This window comes from Musa acuminata, chromosome BXJ2-7, assembly GCF_036884655.1.
Source record: "Musa acuminata AAA Group cultivar baxijiao chromosome BXJ2-7, Cavendish_Baxijiao_AAA, whole genome shotgun sequence".
NCBI classification, from domain to species: domain Eukaryota; kingdom Viridiplantae; phylum Streptophyta; class Magnoliopsida; order Zingiberales; family Musaceae; genus Musa; species Musa acuminata.
The window spans coordinates 3,530,758-3,547,831 of record NC_088344.1 but is presented as its reverse complement, the minus strand read 5'-3'; the positions used below and the strand labels follow the sequence as shown (position 1 = coordinate 3,547,831).

The 17,074-nt window shown below is 43.4% G+C and overlaps 3 protein-coding genes and 2 non-coding genes across 7 annotated transcripts; 3 read left to right on the top strand and 2 right to left on the bottom strand.

The window, feature by feature from the left end:
• Positions 1–901: 901 nt before the first annotated feature.
• LOC103990643 (P-loop NTPase domain-containing protein LPA1) lies at positions 902–6,363 on the bottom strand. 3 transcript variants are annotated; one of them, XM_065116124.1, is made up of 8 exons: positions 6,039–6,363; positions 5,656–5,923; positions 4,982–5,304; positions 4,430–4,511; positions 3,106–3,528; positions 2,136–2,873; positions 1,822–1,932; positions 902–1,471 (listed from the first exon to the last, which is right to left on the bottom strand). In XM_065116124.1, the coding sequence occupies exons 2-8, from the start codon at positions 5,911–5,913 to the stop codon at positions 1,100–1,102; spliced, it is 2,307 nt and encodes a 768-aa protein (XP_064972196.1). In that variant the 5' UTR covers positions 5,914–5,923; positions 6,039–6,363; the 3' UTR covers positions 902–1,099. The 3 variants fall into 3 exon arrangements, with proteins under 3 accessions (XP_064972196.1, XP_064972195.1, XP_009408128.2); XM_065116123.1 differs by having other exon boundaries at positions 5,656–5,915; XM_009409853.3 differs by having other exon boundaries at positions 5,749–5,915; positions 6,039–6,362.
• Positions 6,364–9,415: 3,052 nt separating this feature from the next.
• Positions 9,416–12,238, top strand: LOC103990644 (protein DETOXIFICATION 35). The gene is made up of 7 exons (XM_009409854.2): positions 9,416–9,868; positions 10,437–11,062; positions 11,131–11,187; positions 11,265–11,503; positions 11,602–11,720; positions 11,847–11,933; positions 12,074–12,238. Exons 1-7 carry the CDS (start codon positions 9,539–9,541, stop codon positions 12,137–12,139), a joined length of 1,524 nt encoding a protein of 507 aa, XP_009408129.2. The 5' UTR covers positions 9,416–9,538; the 3' UTR covers positions 12,140–12,238.
• A 314-nt stretch (positions 12,239–12,552) lies between these two features.
• Positions 12,553–12,636, bottom strand: TRNAL-CAA (transfer RNA leucine (anticodon CAA)). The gene has a single exon. It is a non-coding gene; the product is annotated as a tRNA-Leu (tRNA).
• Positions 12,637–12,782: 146 nt separating this feature from the next.
• LOC135616677 (rRNA 2'-O-methyltransferase fibrillarin 2-like) lies at positions 12,783–16,860 on the top strand. Its single transcript, XM_065116122.1, has 7 exons — positions 12,783–12,937; positions 13,147–13,460; positions 13,563–13,658; positions 14,400–14,477; positions 14,592–14,768; positions 16,103–16,171; positions 16,330–16,860. The coding sequence occupies exons 1-7, from the start codon at positions 12,922–12,924 to the stop codon at positions 16,510–16,512; spliced, it is 933 nt and encodes a 310-aa protein (XP_064972194.1). The 5' UTR covers positions 12,783–12,921; the 3' UTR covers positions 16,513–16,860.
• Positions 15,201–15,271, top strand: LOC135618098 (small nucleolar RNA snoR60). Its single transcript, XR_010488920.1, has one exon. It is a non-coding gene; the product is annotated as a small nucleolar RNA snoR60 (small nucleolar RNA).
• Positions 16,861–17,074: the final 214 nt, after the last annotated feature.

Genomic DNA, 17,074 nt, shown 5'->3' with positions numbered 1-17,074 from the left:
TTTCACCATTGGTGCGAAAAAGGGGTGGCATAATGCCTAGCTCAACGAGAGCGGTGTTGTTGAGTGAGTAAAGGACCAAGCTAAAGAGGAGCTTGAGCATGTCCTTCATGGATGTAAACGACACGTCGTCGAGAGCATCAAGGAGGTCCACGAGGGTGGCGACGAGGGGCTTCTTTGACATGATGATGAAGCGATACGCTTCGATGGAGAGGAGGCTGTAAAGGGTTAGACTACGTGCTGGACATCAATAAGGGAGAGAATGCGGAAGGTGGTGGCGAAGGCATCAAGGATGCTCAAGGTGCACGTGAGTACTTCACAGGCGGAGATGGGGAGGTTGAGGAGGGCAGTAGCTGCATTCTCCTAGGCCTCGACTATGGATGAGTGATGATGGTGATGGTTAAAAGGTGGGCGGCAATGAGAAGCACAACACCGACGTCGATGAGAGGGGTGCGCATCTCCGGGTCCTACTTCGACAAGTGACGGATCTCCACGATGACTTCAATAGTGAACTTCGATTTCATGGTGACGAAACATTAACACAGATGTAGAGCCATGAAAGGATCAAAACTACGTCGATGTTGATGCTAGTGACACCACCTTTCGTCATCATAAATTAAAATGTTAAATTTATTTTTTTTTTATTTTTATTTTTGTGTTTATAAAACTGAGCTTAGAAATATAAAAATCGAGATACTATAAAGTAGCTCACTACTGACGATGAGAGCCAGGTTTATTGAGAGACAGATTTACTCAACCACATCTTTCCTCATCGCATTGGATCGTGGGCTCCACTCTCCTGCGGCCATGTTATCCTTCGCATGGAGACTACCACATCGCTGGACCCGCACGACAAGAGGCACCAACCTGAGCCACACACAGCCGGATGACTGCGTGCACACACTCAGCAATCGAGCCATAACATTTAGCAGCATTTCCCTCTCCATTCCATGATTTAAAGCCACAATAATTGACTCCATACCTCCTTCTAACAGAATTCACATCTTAATTCCAGAAAGATCAAGGCTGGTTCTCCTCATCCACAACTCAAGACAAAAGATTGTGCTTTCAAGGTTAATCCTAAGCAGAGAACTGATCCCCTTCATAGTGCTCTCAACTCCGTCACAGCCGGGATGCTCTGTGCCCGGTCTCGGAATCGCATTGGATCGCTCAAGGAACGTCTCCTCGCTCCCATGTCGGTGCTCGTCTTGCTTTGCCCACGAAGCAGGGCATAAGAAAAAGGTGGTTCCATGATACCCTCGCTCATCTTCAAGAACAGCTCGAGATTGTGTTGGTATTTATCTGCTGTGCTCACGTCTCCTTCGTTGGTTGGTCTTTTATCGTCTGCTGCTTTCTTTGCGTTTGCTGACTCATCATCATCGGACCAATAAACATTTTCGAGGTCGTCTCGCATCGCCAAGTCCTCATACTCCTCATCTGACTTGGTGGAGTCTTCATCAACGGAACCTTCAATCTGGATAACACACATCAAGCAGAGGTATTCAGTGTCCTACTTTAGCTTAGAAAAGAAATCATAAATAATGAAGAATATGCTCTGCAGCAAGAAATCTTCAGTCCCAGCGGTCATACAAGAACCATTTTTAAATAAGAAAAGAAAGTCAACCAAAGTTTTATGCTTGACATATATATATGCAAAGACAACGGTAAGAGTTCATAAAGTTTCTGGTGAAGCAATGACAGGATATTATGGTGTGCATGAAATGCACTTCTCTGTAATGACACAATTATTTGACATTTTAGATTAAAGGAACGTTCAATTGGGAAAATGAATATGACAAAATACAAATAAGGCCCGCTGCCTACCTCATCATGGATCTCCTTGTCGTCTATGTCACTAAGATCTTCATTACTGTCTTTATCATATGGGTAGTCAGCTTCTTCTTCGCTACCAGATACAAAAAATTCTTCCTTGAGCTGGAAAAAGAAAAAAAAGATTGTCATGTAGCACAATGCATGGCAAGGAGTGCATTGAGTGGATTTCTATACCAAGAAAATGTCAAACCACTTAGAAGATTAAAATAATGTTATATATGGATGCTGAGGGCAATTGGTGCATGACCAACTGTAGGATAAAGATTATTTCAAACAAAGCATTATGGTGTTAGCACAAGCCGTACCTCTTTGGCAGGTCCATCTAATGCCTTTGGGGAGCTGCAACAGGAAGAGAAGTATCTACTGCCAGTGTCAGTGCCCTCAGCCCTTGAGTCATCGATGCTCCCTGTTTGACTTGTACCACATGTATCATTTGTCCATGCACTGATCCCAAAATTTCCAAACTGAAGATTAACTGGCTCGGCCTTCCCTATCTGCAAGGGGCCATACATGGGGTTTCCCATGCATTTTTCGTTCCCATTTCGATCAAGTTTCCCATCATAATCAACCATCTCAAAAGGCCAAGCCTTGGCAACAGATCCATCTGTGTTGAGAAGTGCCATTAGATGCCTTGAGGAACCCTTACTCTGGATCAACTGCAACATTCTCTTGGAACCAAGAGAATTTGCAGCACACTGGTTTCTGTATTCTTCATGTATTACAGACACTGTATTTGTAGACGGGTCATAGAGCTGCTCTCCTGCCTCTCGCCTACGCAGACAGCCAAAAACTGTGGCATGGATAGCTGCCACACTCTGATCAACATTTGTGTTTTTTATTTTTGGAACCAGATGCTTATCTGCCCTGTTACAGAGATACTCCTGAATGGCTCTGATATTCTGGATATATTTTACATATTTATTCTTTGCTGGGTCCAGTGTCATGTATTTGGCACGCACTGCAAATCTTTCTATATGTTTGTCTTCATTTGTTATATAAATCATGAACGGTATTATTGAAGGATGCTTCTTCATGAGTCCCATCTAACCAAAAGGAAAAAAGCAGTAGAAGACATCGGTTAGAAATTAAATGTACAGAAAAAATCCAATTTATAAGTTAGCATGCAAAAATATAAATGGCTATCAGGAATTATGATTCTGAACAAACTTTCAACAGATCCAAATCAAGATATAATTAAATTGCAAGAAACATTTGTTTCAGAAAGAATAAAAAGATAATGTTAGAGAACATGTGGTGCCATTGTCAAGTACTCACCACAAAATTGAGGCTCAAGTGGACACCCTCAACGACTACAGATTCTTTTCGCTCTTCCCAAGCAGTGATGAGACGATCAAGACTGTCTATTACCATTTCACTTTGTGCTTTAAAGCCTTCAATAGCCATTTGCTTTTTGCCAATTAACTCAGTTCCAATGACCACATCATGAGATCGGCCATCAGGTTTTACATTTAGAGTTCCATCAGATATTTCTCCCTTAACCACTGCGTGTGAAACAATAGCAAGTTTTTTTGCTTTTCGTTTAGCTTTTGCTTCTGCCACTGCTACTGGATCTAGACATTCCCCAGCATGATAAGTTGAAGCCCAAAGGAGCGGATTTTGTTCTTCATCCACATAGCTCCTCATCATATGGCGTATTGAATCAGTAGAAATGACAGTTGTCACACCCAGTCTGCTTCCCTGTTAGAAGAGCGTGTAGAGACTAGAGAGCATATTCATAAAATTGAATTGTTTTTGCCTGACATTCTTCTTGTAAGATGGTCAAAATTAAGATAAGACCAAGAAGAACTATTTGCAAGAGATGCCTAGCAAGTACGAATTTAATTTTTATTGTTCAACATGTCGAAGTTGGTTTTCAATTTTGAAAGTATTGCTCAAGATAGGTTTAGTACTTTTAAGGCAGAGCATAAAGGTGACAAAAATAAGTGAATTTAATTGAATCCATGCATGTATGGAAAAATGCACTAAGTAGCCAGTGCTTTAATATTAAACTAGCTAAAAAGACTAGTGGGAATCCAGTTAAAGTGCCTAAATAAAGTAGGGGTTAAGGTTAAAAGTTCAAATTGTTTATTGAAAAAGCATACCTACAAGAAAACTCTTCTGTTCACACATAGCATCAAACATTTTCCATATAGGCATTTCAAATGTTGGAAATTAGACATTACAACACAACAAGTTCTGCTGCATAAGATATTTCACACAAAATAGAAACTCTTCTGGGATTTCATAAGTTTGCACGATTGGCCAGGGAGGAAGTGGTCAGGAGCCAAGAAGAGTTCCTACAAGAAGTCATTACAATAATTGCCTTGTGGCACCTTTTTGACTCTTTTGTTGTCTGTCTGTGTAGACTGTGGTGCTATATTTAAATTACTCTTTCTTTAGTTCTTTGTTGTTATGATAAAGAAACATAAAAAGGATATTTTTCCTAGGCTCATTAGTAATGGCATTTGACAACTGAATGCATATGCCAGCTCATCTGAATATAAATTAAATATGAGTTATGGAATCTCAAAATGCATAAATGACTAAAACAGCAGGTGCAAGTAGTTAAAATGTCTACTACAGAATTCTCAGCAAGTACCAGCAAGGCCGACAAAGTAGACTTGCCACAGCCACTTGTGCCGCACAAAAGAACTGTCACAGACTCCTTTCTTTCTCGAATCCTAAAAGAAATTAAAGAACTATTCAGGAGTCACAAAGCATATAGATAAAAGCAGCAAAGCAAAACAAAGGACACTTCAGTTCTTCAAAATAAATCAACAGGTGTCTTTCACAATGATAAGTAGAAAACAAAAACCTAGGAAACTACAGCATAATGAGGTTGTTGATGAAACTGAAGAAATAATTCTGAATATCCAACCATTAGAAAAAGGCATAAAATTCTATCAATATATAGGTTCGCAATAACTCAAAAACAAAAAAAGAGCAAATCATCCAGTCAATATTAATCAAATTGCTGCAAGATCAGTGAAACCATAGGGAAAGCAGCACAACTATTTTGTTATATGCTATACATAAATCAAACAAAAATCTGTTTCACTCTTAGTTGATTTAATTCAATATAAGTTCTTCGTATTTTAGCCAAATGGAACTTATTTAGAACATCTCAAGAGGAAAAATGAGGATGATACACCTGCAAGCTAGAAGCAAGTCAGTTCTTTGATGTGGACTGACATATTTGTATAGGGTGAGGGCATCACAGACGATGTCTAAGAAGCGTTCCCTTGAAACAACAACAGTTGTTAGTCTTTTGTACAATTCAAAAGGCATTCCACTACTCATATCTACATTCTCTGGAGTCAGCCGATTAGTCATGTTTGCCTGGCCCAAGCCATCAATATCATGTCTGTTCTTTTCGCTGGATGGAATTTTCCAGCAATCTGAGCTCCTGCCATCAGGAGGCAAACGTCCACCTGAGTTCTCATCTCGCATCACTTCAAATACTCTTCGGCTAATCTGGGGGGAAAACAAAACCAAACTTCACGTTTAGACATCAACATTTCAATGATGTAATCAATACCAAAACAACAAGATTCTCCTGAATATTATGAGTTTGGAAATCAGGGCTAACGAAACATACAAAAATGAATAGAAGTTAGAAGCGCAAAATCCAAACTTTGGCTCCAAAATAATCACAAATTCTTGTCCGAGATGTCGTAAGAACTTAGAATTGACACCTCTAAAACAACGGTCATGTCCGATGATCTTGTCGAAGCATATACACGACAAAAGCGCAAGGAAACAGGATTATGACAAGCATGAACTGAGAACAAGAAGACAACAGAGCAGAGATTCTTCCTAACTCACATCCAGAAGCACGGAGGTAGCGGTTGGTCCATGCAATAACAAAATAAAAGAACGAGCCGACCGCCACCAGGCAGATCGCATCGAACGACCAACCTTGAAAGCATGACGAGCTTTGCAGCCCATGAGCTGCAGAGTGCTCTGCAGCACCGGCCGAGTGTACCGAAACGACAAGCTCCTCTTCCCGCCGACGCCATCGCCTCCTCCCCTCTCTACTTCGTCCACCACAACAATGTACAGCAACTTCAGCGCCTCCGCCATCTCTAAGGACCTCAAAGAGAGACCGTGAAACAAAGATTGCAAGGTGAGGCAGAAGACAAAAGCGAAAAACCAAAGAAAAGGCAATGTGGGGGGCCTTCGACCCCCGATCGTGGGCGGCGACCAACCTGGGCTTGATGGGGGAGCGCGAGCCGGTCTCGCGGCGGGGGGGTCACGATCGGAGGCCCCGCTCTAGGGCTTCGATGGGAGCGTGGGAAGGAAAGATGAGGGGACTGGGTCCTCCGCCATTCCCGGAGTTTCCACCGCGCCGGTGCCGTCGTCCTCCCCCTTGTCGTCTCCTCATCTGACACGGCCTCCACGCATCGTTTCCCTCGAGCTTACACATGCCGCTGACTCATTCCATTGCTCCTCCTCCGGCCCCTCCGCTGCAGGAGTCCATGTAAGGAACGACTTGTGATGGGGTCGGAGCCTTTGACAACTGTCGCGTATGGTGTATGGTCCGCGGAGTAACTCTCTTTTTAGGGCACGCAAGAGCGGCGTTATTAACCAGTGTTGTTATTACTTAAACGTTATTAATAGTCGATTTAATGAACCTTAATTATGATGAAAAGGGATATTTTCGTCATTTCAAAGGACGGGCTTCCACCTGTTTGAGGAAGAGCGGTACGATGTTCCTGCGGATTGCCCGCCACGAATACTCTTTCTTGGCTCCACGTGGTCAGAGAAGATCGCCTGGACGATGTACAGCAGGATCCACCTAATCTCTCCGATGTGGTATAAGTCTACTTCCCGATTCGACGAGACGGGCGAGCGTCGAAGGCTGAACCCTGGGCCGAACAATCCAGCTGACCACAGTTTCCTCCTCCCGATTTCGGACCCCACCGCCCCGACCAATGAGCCAGTTTCGGGAAGACAGATGTTTGGGCAGATCGAGGCACGCGTTTTCTGGATGACTCGCTTGCAGCACCACCGTGGGCCCCTCGTCGTCGCTCCCTCTGCCTCTCTTTCCGCGTCCCTTTACGAGGGTAAAGCGTGCAACAGAAGTCGAGGAATATATTTTTACGCATGTGAGGTGGGTCCCACACGCACGCACCCACCCACCCACCCATGCGGCCTCCACTCCTGTGATCTGTACGCGGAACGTCTTTCTCATTAGGATACGACCATCGTACGAGAGGGACCTTTCGCCTTTTTCCGGTTAAGCGATGCCGCCGCTCGCGAATCTAAAAGACCACGTCATCCCAAAGAAGTTTATGCCGCAATTTAATTCAACTAAATGTAGCCTCGCACGAATCTCCAAGGCCACGGTTTCTGATTATTATTAAATCACACCAACATCGTCAACCTCTCAAAGATCGCATCGTCTCCAGCCTCTTAATTGTTCTTAGTTGATTGTGTCTCGTTACGTCGTGGCCGAGCAGTCAGGCTGGGATCAATTCCAGATGTGTAGGGTCGTCTGATTGAGCACTCGGGTCTCAGAAGCGGGTGTCGATCGTTTTGTATCTGGTGCAACTCTTTGTCTAAGAGTCCTCGATATGTAGGGTCTTTCATGTCTCCGCTCGCAAGTCGGGTCGGGTTAAAATTTGTCTCTTGAGGGTAACATTTTCTGTCGTTGGGCTCTTGCACACATGCCAAAGTCAGGAGGAAGATTTTCCGATCTAACCCCTCTAATGTTTAAATTAATTTTTCGATTAAATGAGTGAGAACAAGATGTGTAAGTCAAAAAGGCCCTCTCATGTCGGTCAAGCAATGAGCTTTTATGCTTGCCCATGGGGGTTGGTTGTTACCGACCTTTTAATAGTCGTCGCCCTCCTAAGCGATAAACCCATACTTTTCACGCTAACATCGGTTGTCCTATGCAGCATCACACTTGAGCGGAGCAGTTCCTATTTTTACGGGGTGGAAGTGTACTCGAATGGCATCGTTCCATTCTTTGCGGGATGACGTCATACCCGAGCAATGCCATTCCACTCTTCGCTGGACAATATTGTATTGACATGGTCTGCCACACCGACCTCGAAACTTCTCCTTCGTGCTGAGGTGGTTTCGATCGGCTATCAGGGGCATGCTACCAAATTGTGCCCTATCATTGCTTAATTAATTTTATGATTCCTTCTGCAATTAGCAGTGTCGTTGGAGAACTCCAATCATTAATTACTATTTTAGTCATCGAAATGCATTGCAGATTTCCCGTGATTAAAATGATTTAGTTTTCTTTCGATCACTCTGAGGTGCACCCCTTTACCATTCGTGCGTCATAAATGTCCCATTAATTCGAAATTAAATTATATGGCCTGCCACGTTGGCTCTGAGTTGTCAAAGGAGGAAGCGGACGAATTGGGTGCCCAATAACAAACAGTGGCGGCATCACTTGAGCCCATGGAAATCCTCACAGCTGCTACTAATCGAAATGGGTCGGTTCACTTGTCACCGAACCAAGAGACATTTCTTCTATCAAGTCCGACACGATTAATCCTCTCTCGCCACAAATAATTACGGTCGAAGCATTATAAAAATGTAATTTCATATGTTTGAAGATGTAGACTCGCGACATCCATAATACACATGGAGACAAATATAGTTCTGTCTGTCCATTCGTAGATTCGAGCAAGTTAGGTGGCACGGGCTACGTGGGTGCGTGTGGTTAGCACGCTTTACCAACCTAACGGCTGCATCAAAGAGACGGGACGGTAGGAAGCTCGTGCATTGAGAGCTATGAAGAAAAGGGCGGTGTTGGGCCTCTCACCACACCAAACCCCCCTTGAAGCTGCACCCATGCAATTGACATGACTTCTCCTCATTGGCCCGCAAGAGGTCATTTTTTATATACAGCATTATGGTTAAACGTTGAAATTGGAACTTCAAATCACGGCCAAATCGGCCGATCAGTACAACCTATTTATGCATTGGCAGATAAATAGGTCGGTACCTGGCACGTCAGTGATGAGACCGAAGAGTCCGATTGAACGACCGCCCTCCAAACAGACGTGGAGAGATCATCTGTTGAGCAGCATTTAGGTTACAGAAAGAAGGCTACAGTGACTTAAAGACTTTTAGGTAGCTGTAAGTGTCAGGCTTCGAGCATCTGTTGATGGACCCAATCACTGTTAATGCAGCAGTTGAAGACGATTGTGTGAAGGCAGTGTGAGCCACGAACTTCTTCTGGAAGGATGCTCGTCGATCGACACTAAGACTTGGCCGCAGATGCTTGTGTTGGTCGAGCGACGAAACACAGGAGAAGCCCCTTCTATTCGTCATCCCATCAAGAGTCGCGGGACCCGCATTTGATGAGCAATTGGAGGAGCTCTTCCTGTGGTTTGGCTGCGTCCCTGATCCAGGCGCCACGCCTCGGGATGGGTCCCGCAGAGTACAACGATTGGGTTAGAAGGAGGATCGTGGCCGTCGATTCCGTCATTATCATCTGGAGAATCCAAGCGAAGGAACGTGGCCGCTGCACCGTGGTAAGTCGCAGGGCTATTCACGTGGCCTTTGATTAGTCGCGTCGTGTGAGCTATATAAACGCCCTTTCTCTCCTGCTCCGTCTCTCTCCACCCGACCCACGGAGTTGCTCGACTCCGCCGTTTGCTCTATCCATGTTTATGATGGGAAGGGATTTCTAGGTAGACTGGGAGAGAGAGAGAGAGAGAGAGAGAGAGAGAGAGAGAGAATGGGAACGGAGACCATGGAGCAGCCACTGCTGCAACAGGCGGACGAGGAGAAGGGGCCGCGGAGGAGCGACGGAGGGGAGGCGGAGAGGGTTTCGGAGACGAAGGTGGAGGATTACCCTCCGGTGAGGGAGGCTCGGGAGGCGTGGGAGGTGTTGGTGGCGGAGTCCAAGAAGCTGTGGTCGATCGGGGCGCCCATCACGTTCAACGTATTATGCCTCTACGGCTTCTGCTCCATCACCCAGATGTTCGTCGGCCACATCGGAAACCTCGAGCTGTCCGCCGTCGCCATCGCCCTCAACGTCGTCTACCTCTTCAACTTCGGCTTCCTCGTAAGACCTCTCCTGACCTTATCCCTTCTCTCAATTGCTGCTTAACGCATAGCAAAATATGTCTTCCACATGTGTCTAATGTCACAATACAACAACAAAGAAGAGGAATTAGCCAGCCTCGATAACTAGGTTGGATCATATAACATGAACTTGGAGGTAATCGACACGGCCAAGTTGACCACCGACAGACTATACTCGGAGAGATTTGGCTTCTTGTACAGGGGAGGTTCGAGCCGTGTTATAAGGTTTGGACAACATCCATAAATGTGACACTGTGCAATATATATTGGGGGACCAGATGTCGAAATCCTCTATAAACTTGGATTAAGATTTCAAACCATAGTATAAAATATTTAAAATATCCTTAACATTTATATAACGTTTGTGTTCTATAAAATAATTAATAGAACTCGGCAAGATCTGCAAGTTTTAATGGATATATATATATATATATATATATATATATATATATAATCATCGTTCCAACTGCAATTCTAACCGTGAAAGATCGTTCCAAGGAAACTTAGGGCTCATTCTATGATGTTACTTACGGTGCTATTGTTGATAGCTCGGCATGGGGAGTGCACTGGAGACGCTCTGCGGGCAAGCCTTCGGTGCAGGCCGCGTCGAGATGCTCGGCGTGTACATGCAGCGCTCCTGGATAATTCTCGTGGCTTCTTCGATCGTCTTGTGTCTGCTCTACATCTTTGCTACGCCAGCACTGAAGCTGATCGGCCAGGAGGACGACATCGCCGACCTCGCCGGCAAATTCACCATCAGCATCATCCCTCAGTTGTTCTCCATTGCCTTCATCTTCCCCGCCCAGAAGTTTCTCCAGGCTCAGAGCAAGGTACTCGTCATGGCTTGGATCGGGCTCCTGGCCCTCCTACTTCACGTCGGAATGCTGGTGCTCTTCATCTTCGTCTTCGACTGGGGCTTGGGCGGTGCTGCTGCCGCATTCAACATCTCGGGGTGGGTGGTCTCCTTGGCTCAGATCGCGTACATCGTAGGGTGGTGCAAGGACGGGTGGACCGGCCTTTCGTGGTCCGCTTTCAGGGATTTATGGGCGTTCGTCCGGTTGTCGTTTGCCTCCGCGGTGATGCTTTGCCTCGAGATCTGGTACATGATGATCCTCACCGTGCTCAGCGGCCACCTCACCAACGCCGAGGTTGCCGTCGGCTCCATTTCTATCTGGTAACCTCATGCATCCCGTGTTGTCGTCGATCGAGAACCGTGCTTGACAGATGTTCTTCGCATTGCAGCATGAACATCAATGGTTGGGAGGGCATGGTATTTATCGGACTCAATGCCGCGATAAGGTAGAACCCACTAACGATCAGTTCATCGGACAAGTTTCTCCTCTCACCACCGCTGATGCTATCTTGCCGCAACACAGTGTTCGGGTGTCCAACGAGCTGGGAGCAGGTCGCCCCCGGGCCACCAAGTATGCTGTCATCGTGATCCTCCTCGAGTCCCTCGCCATCGGCCTCATCTGCATGGTCGTCGTACTCGCAACACGGAATTACTTCAGCATCATTTTCACGAGCGATAAAGAGATGCAACGGGCCGTCGCCAACATCGCCTACCTTCTGGGCATCACCATGGTGCTCAATAGCATCCAACCAATTATCTCAGGCAAGCATGAATTCTTCTTGTTCGATTACCCACGGTGAATGCTAGAGTCGAGTCTGGCAACTATGCTTTACGGAAGCTGGATGTTTCCTTTGAGGCAGGAATCGCTGTGGGAGGTGGCTGGCAGGGGCTGGTGGCTTACATTAACTTGGGTTGCTACTACGGTTTTGGCCTTCCTCTGGGTTTCGTTTTGGGTTTTCTCCTCCACTTGGGGGTGAAGGTAAACTTCCCACCTAAAACGAATGGAAAGTAAAGCCAGAGAAACATTCGATGACATGCTTCAGCATACAATTAGATGCACAAACACGTCTTAGTTCTTTTCTGATATAACATTAACTGGTCTCAGGGAATCTGGGTCGGCATGCTCGGTGGAACTCTTCTGCAGACTCTGGTATTGTTCTTCGTGATCTGGAAGACAGATTGGAGTGCAGAGGTAAAGACCTACAGATTATAAGGTTTCATCACCGAATGTACTGTTTGTATTGCTTGGTTTCTCTGGGTGGAGAAGTAGACATCGAGAGGAAGCTAAACATGAACAAAAGGCTGATGTTTCATGGTTTGCTGACATTGCAGGCATCCCAAGCGGCAGCACGAGTGCAGTTGTGGGGAGGACAAGAAGCTGAAAAAGCTCAAACCTGATCTCCATTTACTTCTTGCTTTTGTAACCTTTAGATGTCACTCACAAATAAATCTATTTTTCTATTGGATTTATCTGCAAATAAGGTGTGCAGAGGCCTATCAGCTTGCTTACTGTGTTATGGAGATTAATTCTTTTAAGGATAAAAGAATTGTAGTATATTCATGTTTACATTTAACAACCCTTGATAGATTACTCACAAAAGCGGAAATATTTCTAAAAAATATTATTATTAATGTCAGAAATCACTTTTCCTTTTATTAAGATAAGAGAATTATATTAAATTTATGTTTACAGCCTGTAAAAATATTATTATAAAAAATAAACATTAGAAATGGAAATTACAATTAATAAATTTAATTTTTTAAGGATGTTCACAAAGCAAAATTATTACCAAAATGCATTTTATGCGTAATGTCAGAAGTGGGATTTGAACCCACGCCCTCTCACGAGGACCAGAACTTGAGTCTGGCGCCTTAGACCACTCGGCCATCCTGACTAGTTTGAATGTTTTGTGCCTACATATATTATATATAATATAATCGATGGAACATCAAATTGGCGCCGCCGTCTGCTGGCGATCAGCGCAAGAGAAGGCGGAGCCTTAATGGACGGTCAGGATGAAGCGGCTTTCGATTTATACCGAAATGTGCGGGTCATTTCCGTCACTGTAATATCGGCAAACCCTAAACCCTAGCTTTCTTTCTCTATAAGTAAACTCAGCGTTCGACTCCTTGAGGTCTCTGCCGCCCCTCTTGCTCCACCAGAAACCCTAGGCGCCGACATGAGACCTCCACGAGGTTAGCTCTCATCCGGCTCTGGACATCGATTTCGTTTCGATCTGCATTTTTTCTTCTCTGTTTTACTTTCTTCTGATTGTTACTCGACTTCTGAGCGAGGGTATACAGGCCTTTTTTGATTGCATTTTTGAACGGTTTTATCTGTTGAATGATATTGTTGTCTGTGCGACTCTGATTGTTTTTGTGTTTGATTTGTGAACTTAAATCAGGCGGTGGCTTCAGGGGACGGAGCGATGGAGGTGGGGGGAGAGGCAGGGGAAGAGGAGGCGGAGGTAGAGGCGGTGCTTTTGAAGGCCGGGGTGGCGGCAGGGGCCGCGGGGGAGGCGCGGGAGGCCGTGGAGGTAGGGGAGGGAGGGGCCGTGGCGGAGGCCGAGGTGGGGGCATGAAGGGCGGGAGCAGGGTCGTCGTCCAGCCACACAGGCACGACGGGGTTTTCGTGGCCAAGGGCAAGGAAGATGCTCTCTGCACGAAGAACATGGTCCCCGGTGAAGCCGTATATGGCGAGAAGCGCGTTTCTGTTCAGGTGATTCATCTGTTTCTTTCTCCCTTGTTGATATCAGTGTCTGGCCTTAATGTTGATATCAGTGTGTGTATTTCTCCTGACTACGTTGCTTTCATCCTGCAGAATGAGGATGGATCCAAAGTCGAATACCGGGTGTGGAATCCTTTCCGCTCAAAGCTGGCAGCAGCCATTCTTGGAGGTGTCGACAATATATGGATTGTGGGTGTTCCTTCCTTCCTTCCTTGATTTAAGTGGATTGATAGGACCATTTTACCTATTATTCAAACTAATAAACTGTGAAAATTCTTACCACCATTTTCTAATATCATATTTGTCTAAGTACGGGATCAGTTTGCTTAATGGTGATTTCCAGAAATATCACTTGACGAGCTGTTCTTTGGTGGCTTTTCAAGTTGCGCTTTGATTTCGTCAATTATGGTTCCTGTTATAGTCGAACCCTCCCACCTCAAAATATATAGGCCCACTTTCCAAATATTTTCCACAAAGATTCTGCATTCATTTTTTTGATATATGAATATGTTTGAGTTATTCATTTTATAAAGAAATTTACACCTGTCAAATGGTTATGCAAGTTATTCATTTGAGTTATTCCATAACTTCACCTGTCTTCATGTGGTGGTGATCTGGAGCCACACCTTTGTGTGTACAATCCAAGGCTTATCATTCGGATAAGGACCCAATACATTTGATAACTTTATCTTGATTTTTTTTCCATGGAACTAACTCAGAAACCATAAGTTAGAAGAGCGAGAGAGAGAATTTGAGAAATTAAAGAGTAGAGGAGAGGAGATTGATAGAACGGTGACATGGGTTTGCAACCTAAGTAAAACTTTGTTGCAGAACATGAACATGGCTTCACCACATTTACATCTTAATCCTTTGATCATACAGATTTATTAATTTTTTCTTTTCCATTGCTCACGCAACATTTTCGTTTAGGCTCCTGGGACTCGTGTGTTGTACCTTGGTGCTGCATCAGGAACCACAGTGTCTCATGTGTCTGATATTGTTGGACCGGTAAGTCAATGCTGTTATTTCAGTAAATCCTTTATTCTGGTTTTGTTAAGTTGGAGAAATAAATAAAATCATTGTTGTCATGTATACATTACTCACTTGTAAGTTGCTTGACAGACAGGAGTGGTCTATGCTGTTGAATTTTCACATAGGAGTGGTAGAGATCTTGTGAATATGGCTAAAAAGCGAACCAATGTAATTCCCATAATAGAAGATGCTAGGCATCCTGCTAGATACAGGATGTTGGTTGGAATGGTTGATGTCATCTTTTCGGATGTTGCACAACCTGACCAGGTAAGAGTCACAGTTTTTAGCTATGAGTTTTCAATTTATGATTGTTTCTGTTGTATATTTTTCATTGTGATCTAATATGTAACTTCTTGGGAGTTACATATTTTAATATGTAACTTCATTGTGATCCATTTTTAAAAAAAATTTTGTTCTTTGATAATTGATGGATATTTTTGTTTCTGTAGAAGAATATGGTCTTTCTCCAACAGTTTGATTATTTCATATTTTAGCACCAACCTTTTTATTTTTGTAGTGTTGCATTTGGTTCTTATTTTTGTTAGGTATGATGCAATTTGGATTGAGAGTCATTGCTTATGATGAATATATCTTAAGAAATTGTTATTAGTTCTGTTGGATTTTGAAGATCATTTGAACTTCCTTTGCTAATCTGTTTTTAATGTTTAGTCCAAACCTTTTGATTTATCATCTTGGTACAAGCATATGATGAATTACTCGGATTCCCCTTCAGGACATCATGGATGATGCAAATTCGAGTTTCTGATGCACATGACCTGTTCTTGGAAGTGACTACGTTTATTACAGTATACTTGTGCTTTTTGACTTTTTGGTTTTAATTTCCTATTGAATATCATGAGTAATTCTTCTTCACTGTTCCAATGCATCTCTTTCCTTGGTTACTGTTAGTTTTTGAGCATTCTTCTTCATGTTCAGTTAGTTAGATTTTGAATTAAACTTGAAAAGGTTTCAAAAGTTCAAAAGTTACTGTTCAGCATATTTGAATACTGTTATACAAGACTCTAATACGAAGGAGCTTTAGTTGCTTTTTTTTATTCTGATAAATGAAAGGTTTACTTTTGCTTTCTGAAGTGATATGTTTTTTACCGTTTTTTATACATCCAACCTTCATTTTTTTACACTACATCTCAAGTATGATGCTGTTCTTGCCTGTAGCATAGTGCAAACTACCCATTTGTCAAATCTCTTAGTATATTTAATTGTACTTTGATATCTAAGTGGTAATTTTTATTACAATTTTCCATTGCTGAGTGAATTACATCTTTTCAAGATGTGAGCCTTTGGCCAAATCTGAGTATTTCTCGGTTGTACTTTGGCCTTCAAAGGATATTTTCCATGTATTTTTGTTTATTCCTCTATGCTAACAGTAATACTAGATAAGTTGGTGGATGTATTGATTTATTGTTCAACCCATTTGAACCATTTCGTGATGATAGATGAGTAACAAGCAGTTAGAGGGAAGTATTGTGGAGTTTTGATAGCTAAACATGCCAACTTCAGGAGCATACAACTTAGTTCTTGTGATATTACATTCTAATATTTCTCCCTTCAAATTCATCGTCAGTTTTTTGTTTCTGCAGGCAAGAATCTTGGCTTTGAATGCTTCATATTTCTTGAAGAATGGTGGCCACTTTGTAATCTCAATTAAGGTACTCTTGGTGTACTTGTTTTTTTTACTTTCAGATTGTATCTTTGAGGTCCTGATTTTGTTTTTACCAATCATAATTTAAGTTTGACTTTTGTCTAAAATTGCCTACAAAGTTTATGGAAGACTCATGTACTGTTTGGAAACATATTTCTTTTACAGGCAAATTGCATAGACTCCACGGTACCTGCTGAGGCTGTTTTTGCTCAAGAAGTGAAGAAGCTGCAGGCGGATCAGTTCAAACCTTCAGAGCAAGTCACACTAGAACCCTTTGAGCGGGACCATGCCTGTGTCGTTGGTGGCTATCGGATGCCAAAGAAACAGAAAGTAGTGACCGAAAGCTGATGACTGCGAGTTCATCCACTTGAATTCGCAGCTTGTTACTTAGGCTAGCTTCTGTTCTTTCTGATGATACAAGCTGTCGACCTTTGGATGGTAGGCACTTGGTTACTCATGGGAAGACATTTATCGATCTTTTCTTTTACTGCATTAGACTTATATTTCTGTAAGATTGAGTGGGTGGTAGTGTTGGACGACTGCATGCTTGGTAAAACTGCATTGAATGTGCCAGATGTATTTGAACCCGAACATGGTATGAGATTTATGTTCGCACCTTTTTCTGTTTTGATGGGCTTGTCGCCATGTATCATCCAACAGTGTTAAGCAGCTATACAACATTCGATGCTTATTTTATGCTCTTGTCGCCATAAATAAAATAGCAACCTTAGTTCTTCGTTTTGTTGATCTATTATTGTATAAATTAGATCTTTTTAGCGGGACATCGGTTGTTGTAAAAAGAGATATTGTGGTCTGTGGTGACCGTATTGACCATTGAAATCATCATTCCACGGAAGCAAAGAGATAATAAGCCTGCTGCTTTTTATGGGCTGGACCGCAGTTGTACGGC

Excerpts from the sequence above, each read along its gene's own strand:
- LOC103990643 (XM_065116124.1), bottom strand. The coding sequence starts at position 5,913 with ATGGCGGAGGCGCTGAAGTTGCTGTACATTGTTGTGGTGGACGAAGTA. Across the intron at positions 3,529-4,429 it reads CTACTTTGTCGGCCTTGCTG|GGAAGCAGACTGGGTGTGAC; the intron begins GTACTTGCTGAG and ends CTCTTCTAACAG. Across the intron at positions 2,874-3,105 it reads ACTTGAGCCTCAATTTTGTG|ATGGGACTCATGAAGAAGCA; the intron begins GTGAGTACTTGA and ends CCTTTTGGTTAG.
- LOC103990644 (XM_009409854.2), top strand. The coding sequence starts at position 9,539 with ATGGGAACGGAGACCATGGAGCAGCCACTGCTGCAACAGGCGGACGAG. Across the intron at positions 9,869-10,436 it reads TCTTCAACTTCGGCTTCCTC|CTCGGCATGGGGAGTGCACT; the intron begins GTAAGACCTCTC and ends TATTGTTGATAG. Across the intron at positions 11,063-11,130 it reads GTCGGCTCCATTTCTATCTG|CATGAACATCAATGGTTGGG; the intron begins GTAACCTCATGC and ends TTCGCATTGCAG.
- LOC135616677 (XM_065116122.1), top strand. Across the intron at positions 13,659-14,399 it reads GTGTCGACAATATATGGATT|GCTCCTGGGACTCGTGTGTT; the intron begins GTGGGTGTTCCT and ends ATTTTCGTTTAG. Across the intron at positions 14,769-16,102 it reads ATGTTGCACAACCTGACCAG|GCAAGAATCTTGGCTTTGAA; the intron begins GTAAGAGTCACA and ends TTGTTTCTGCAG.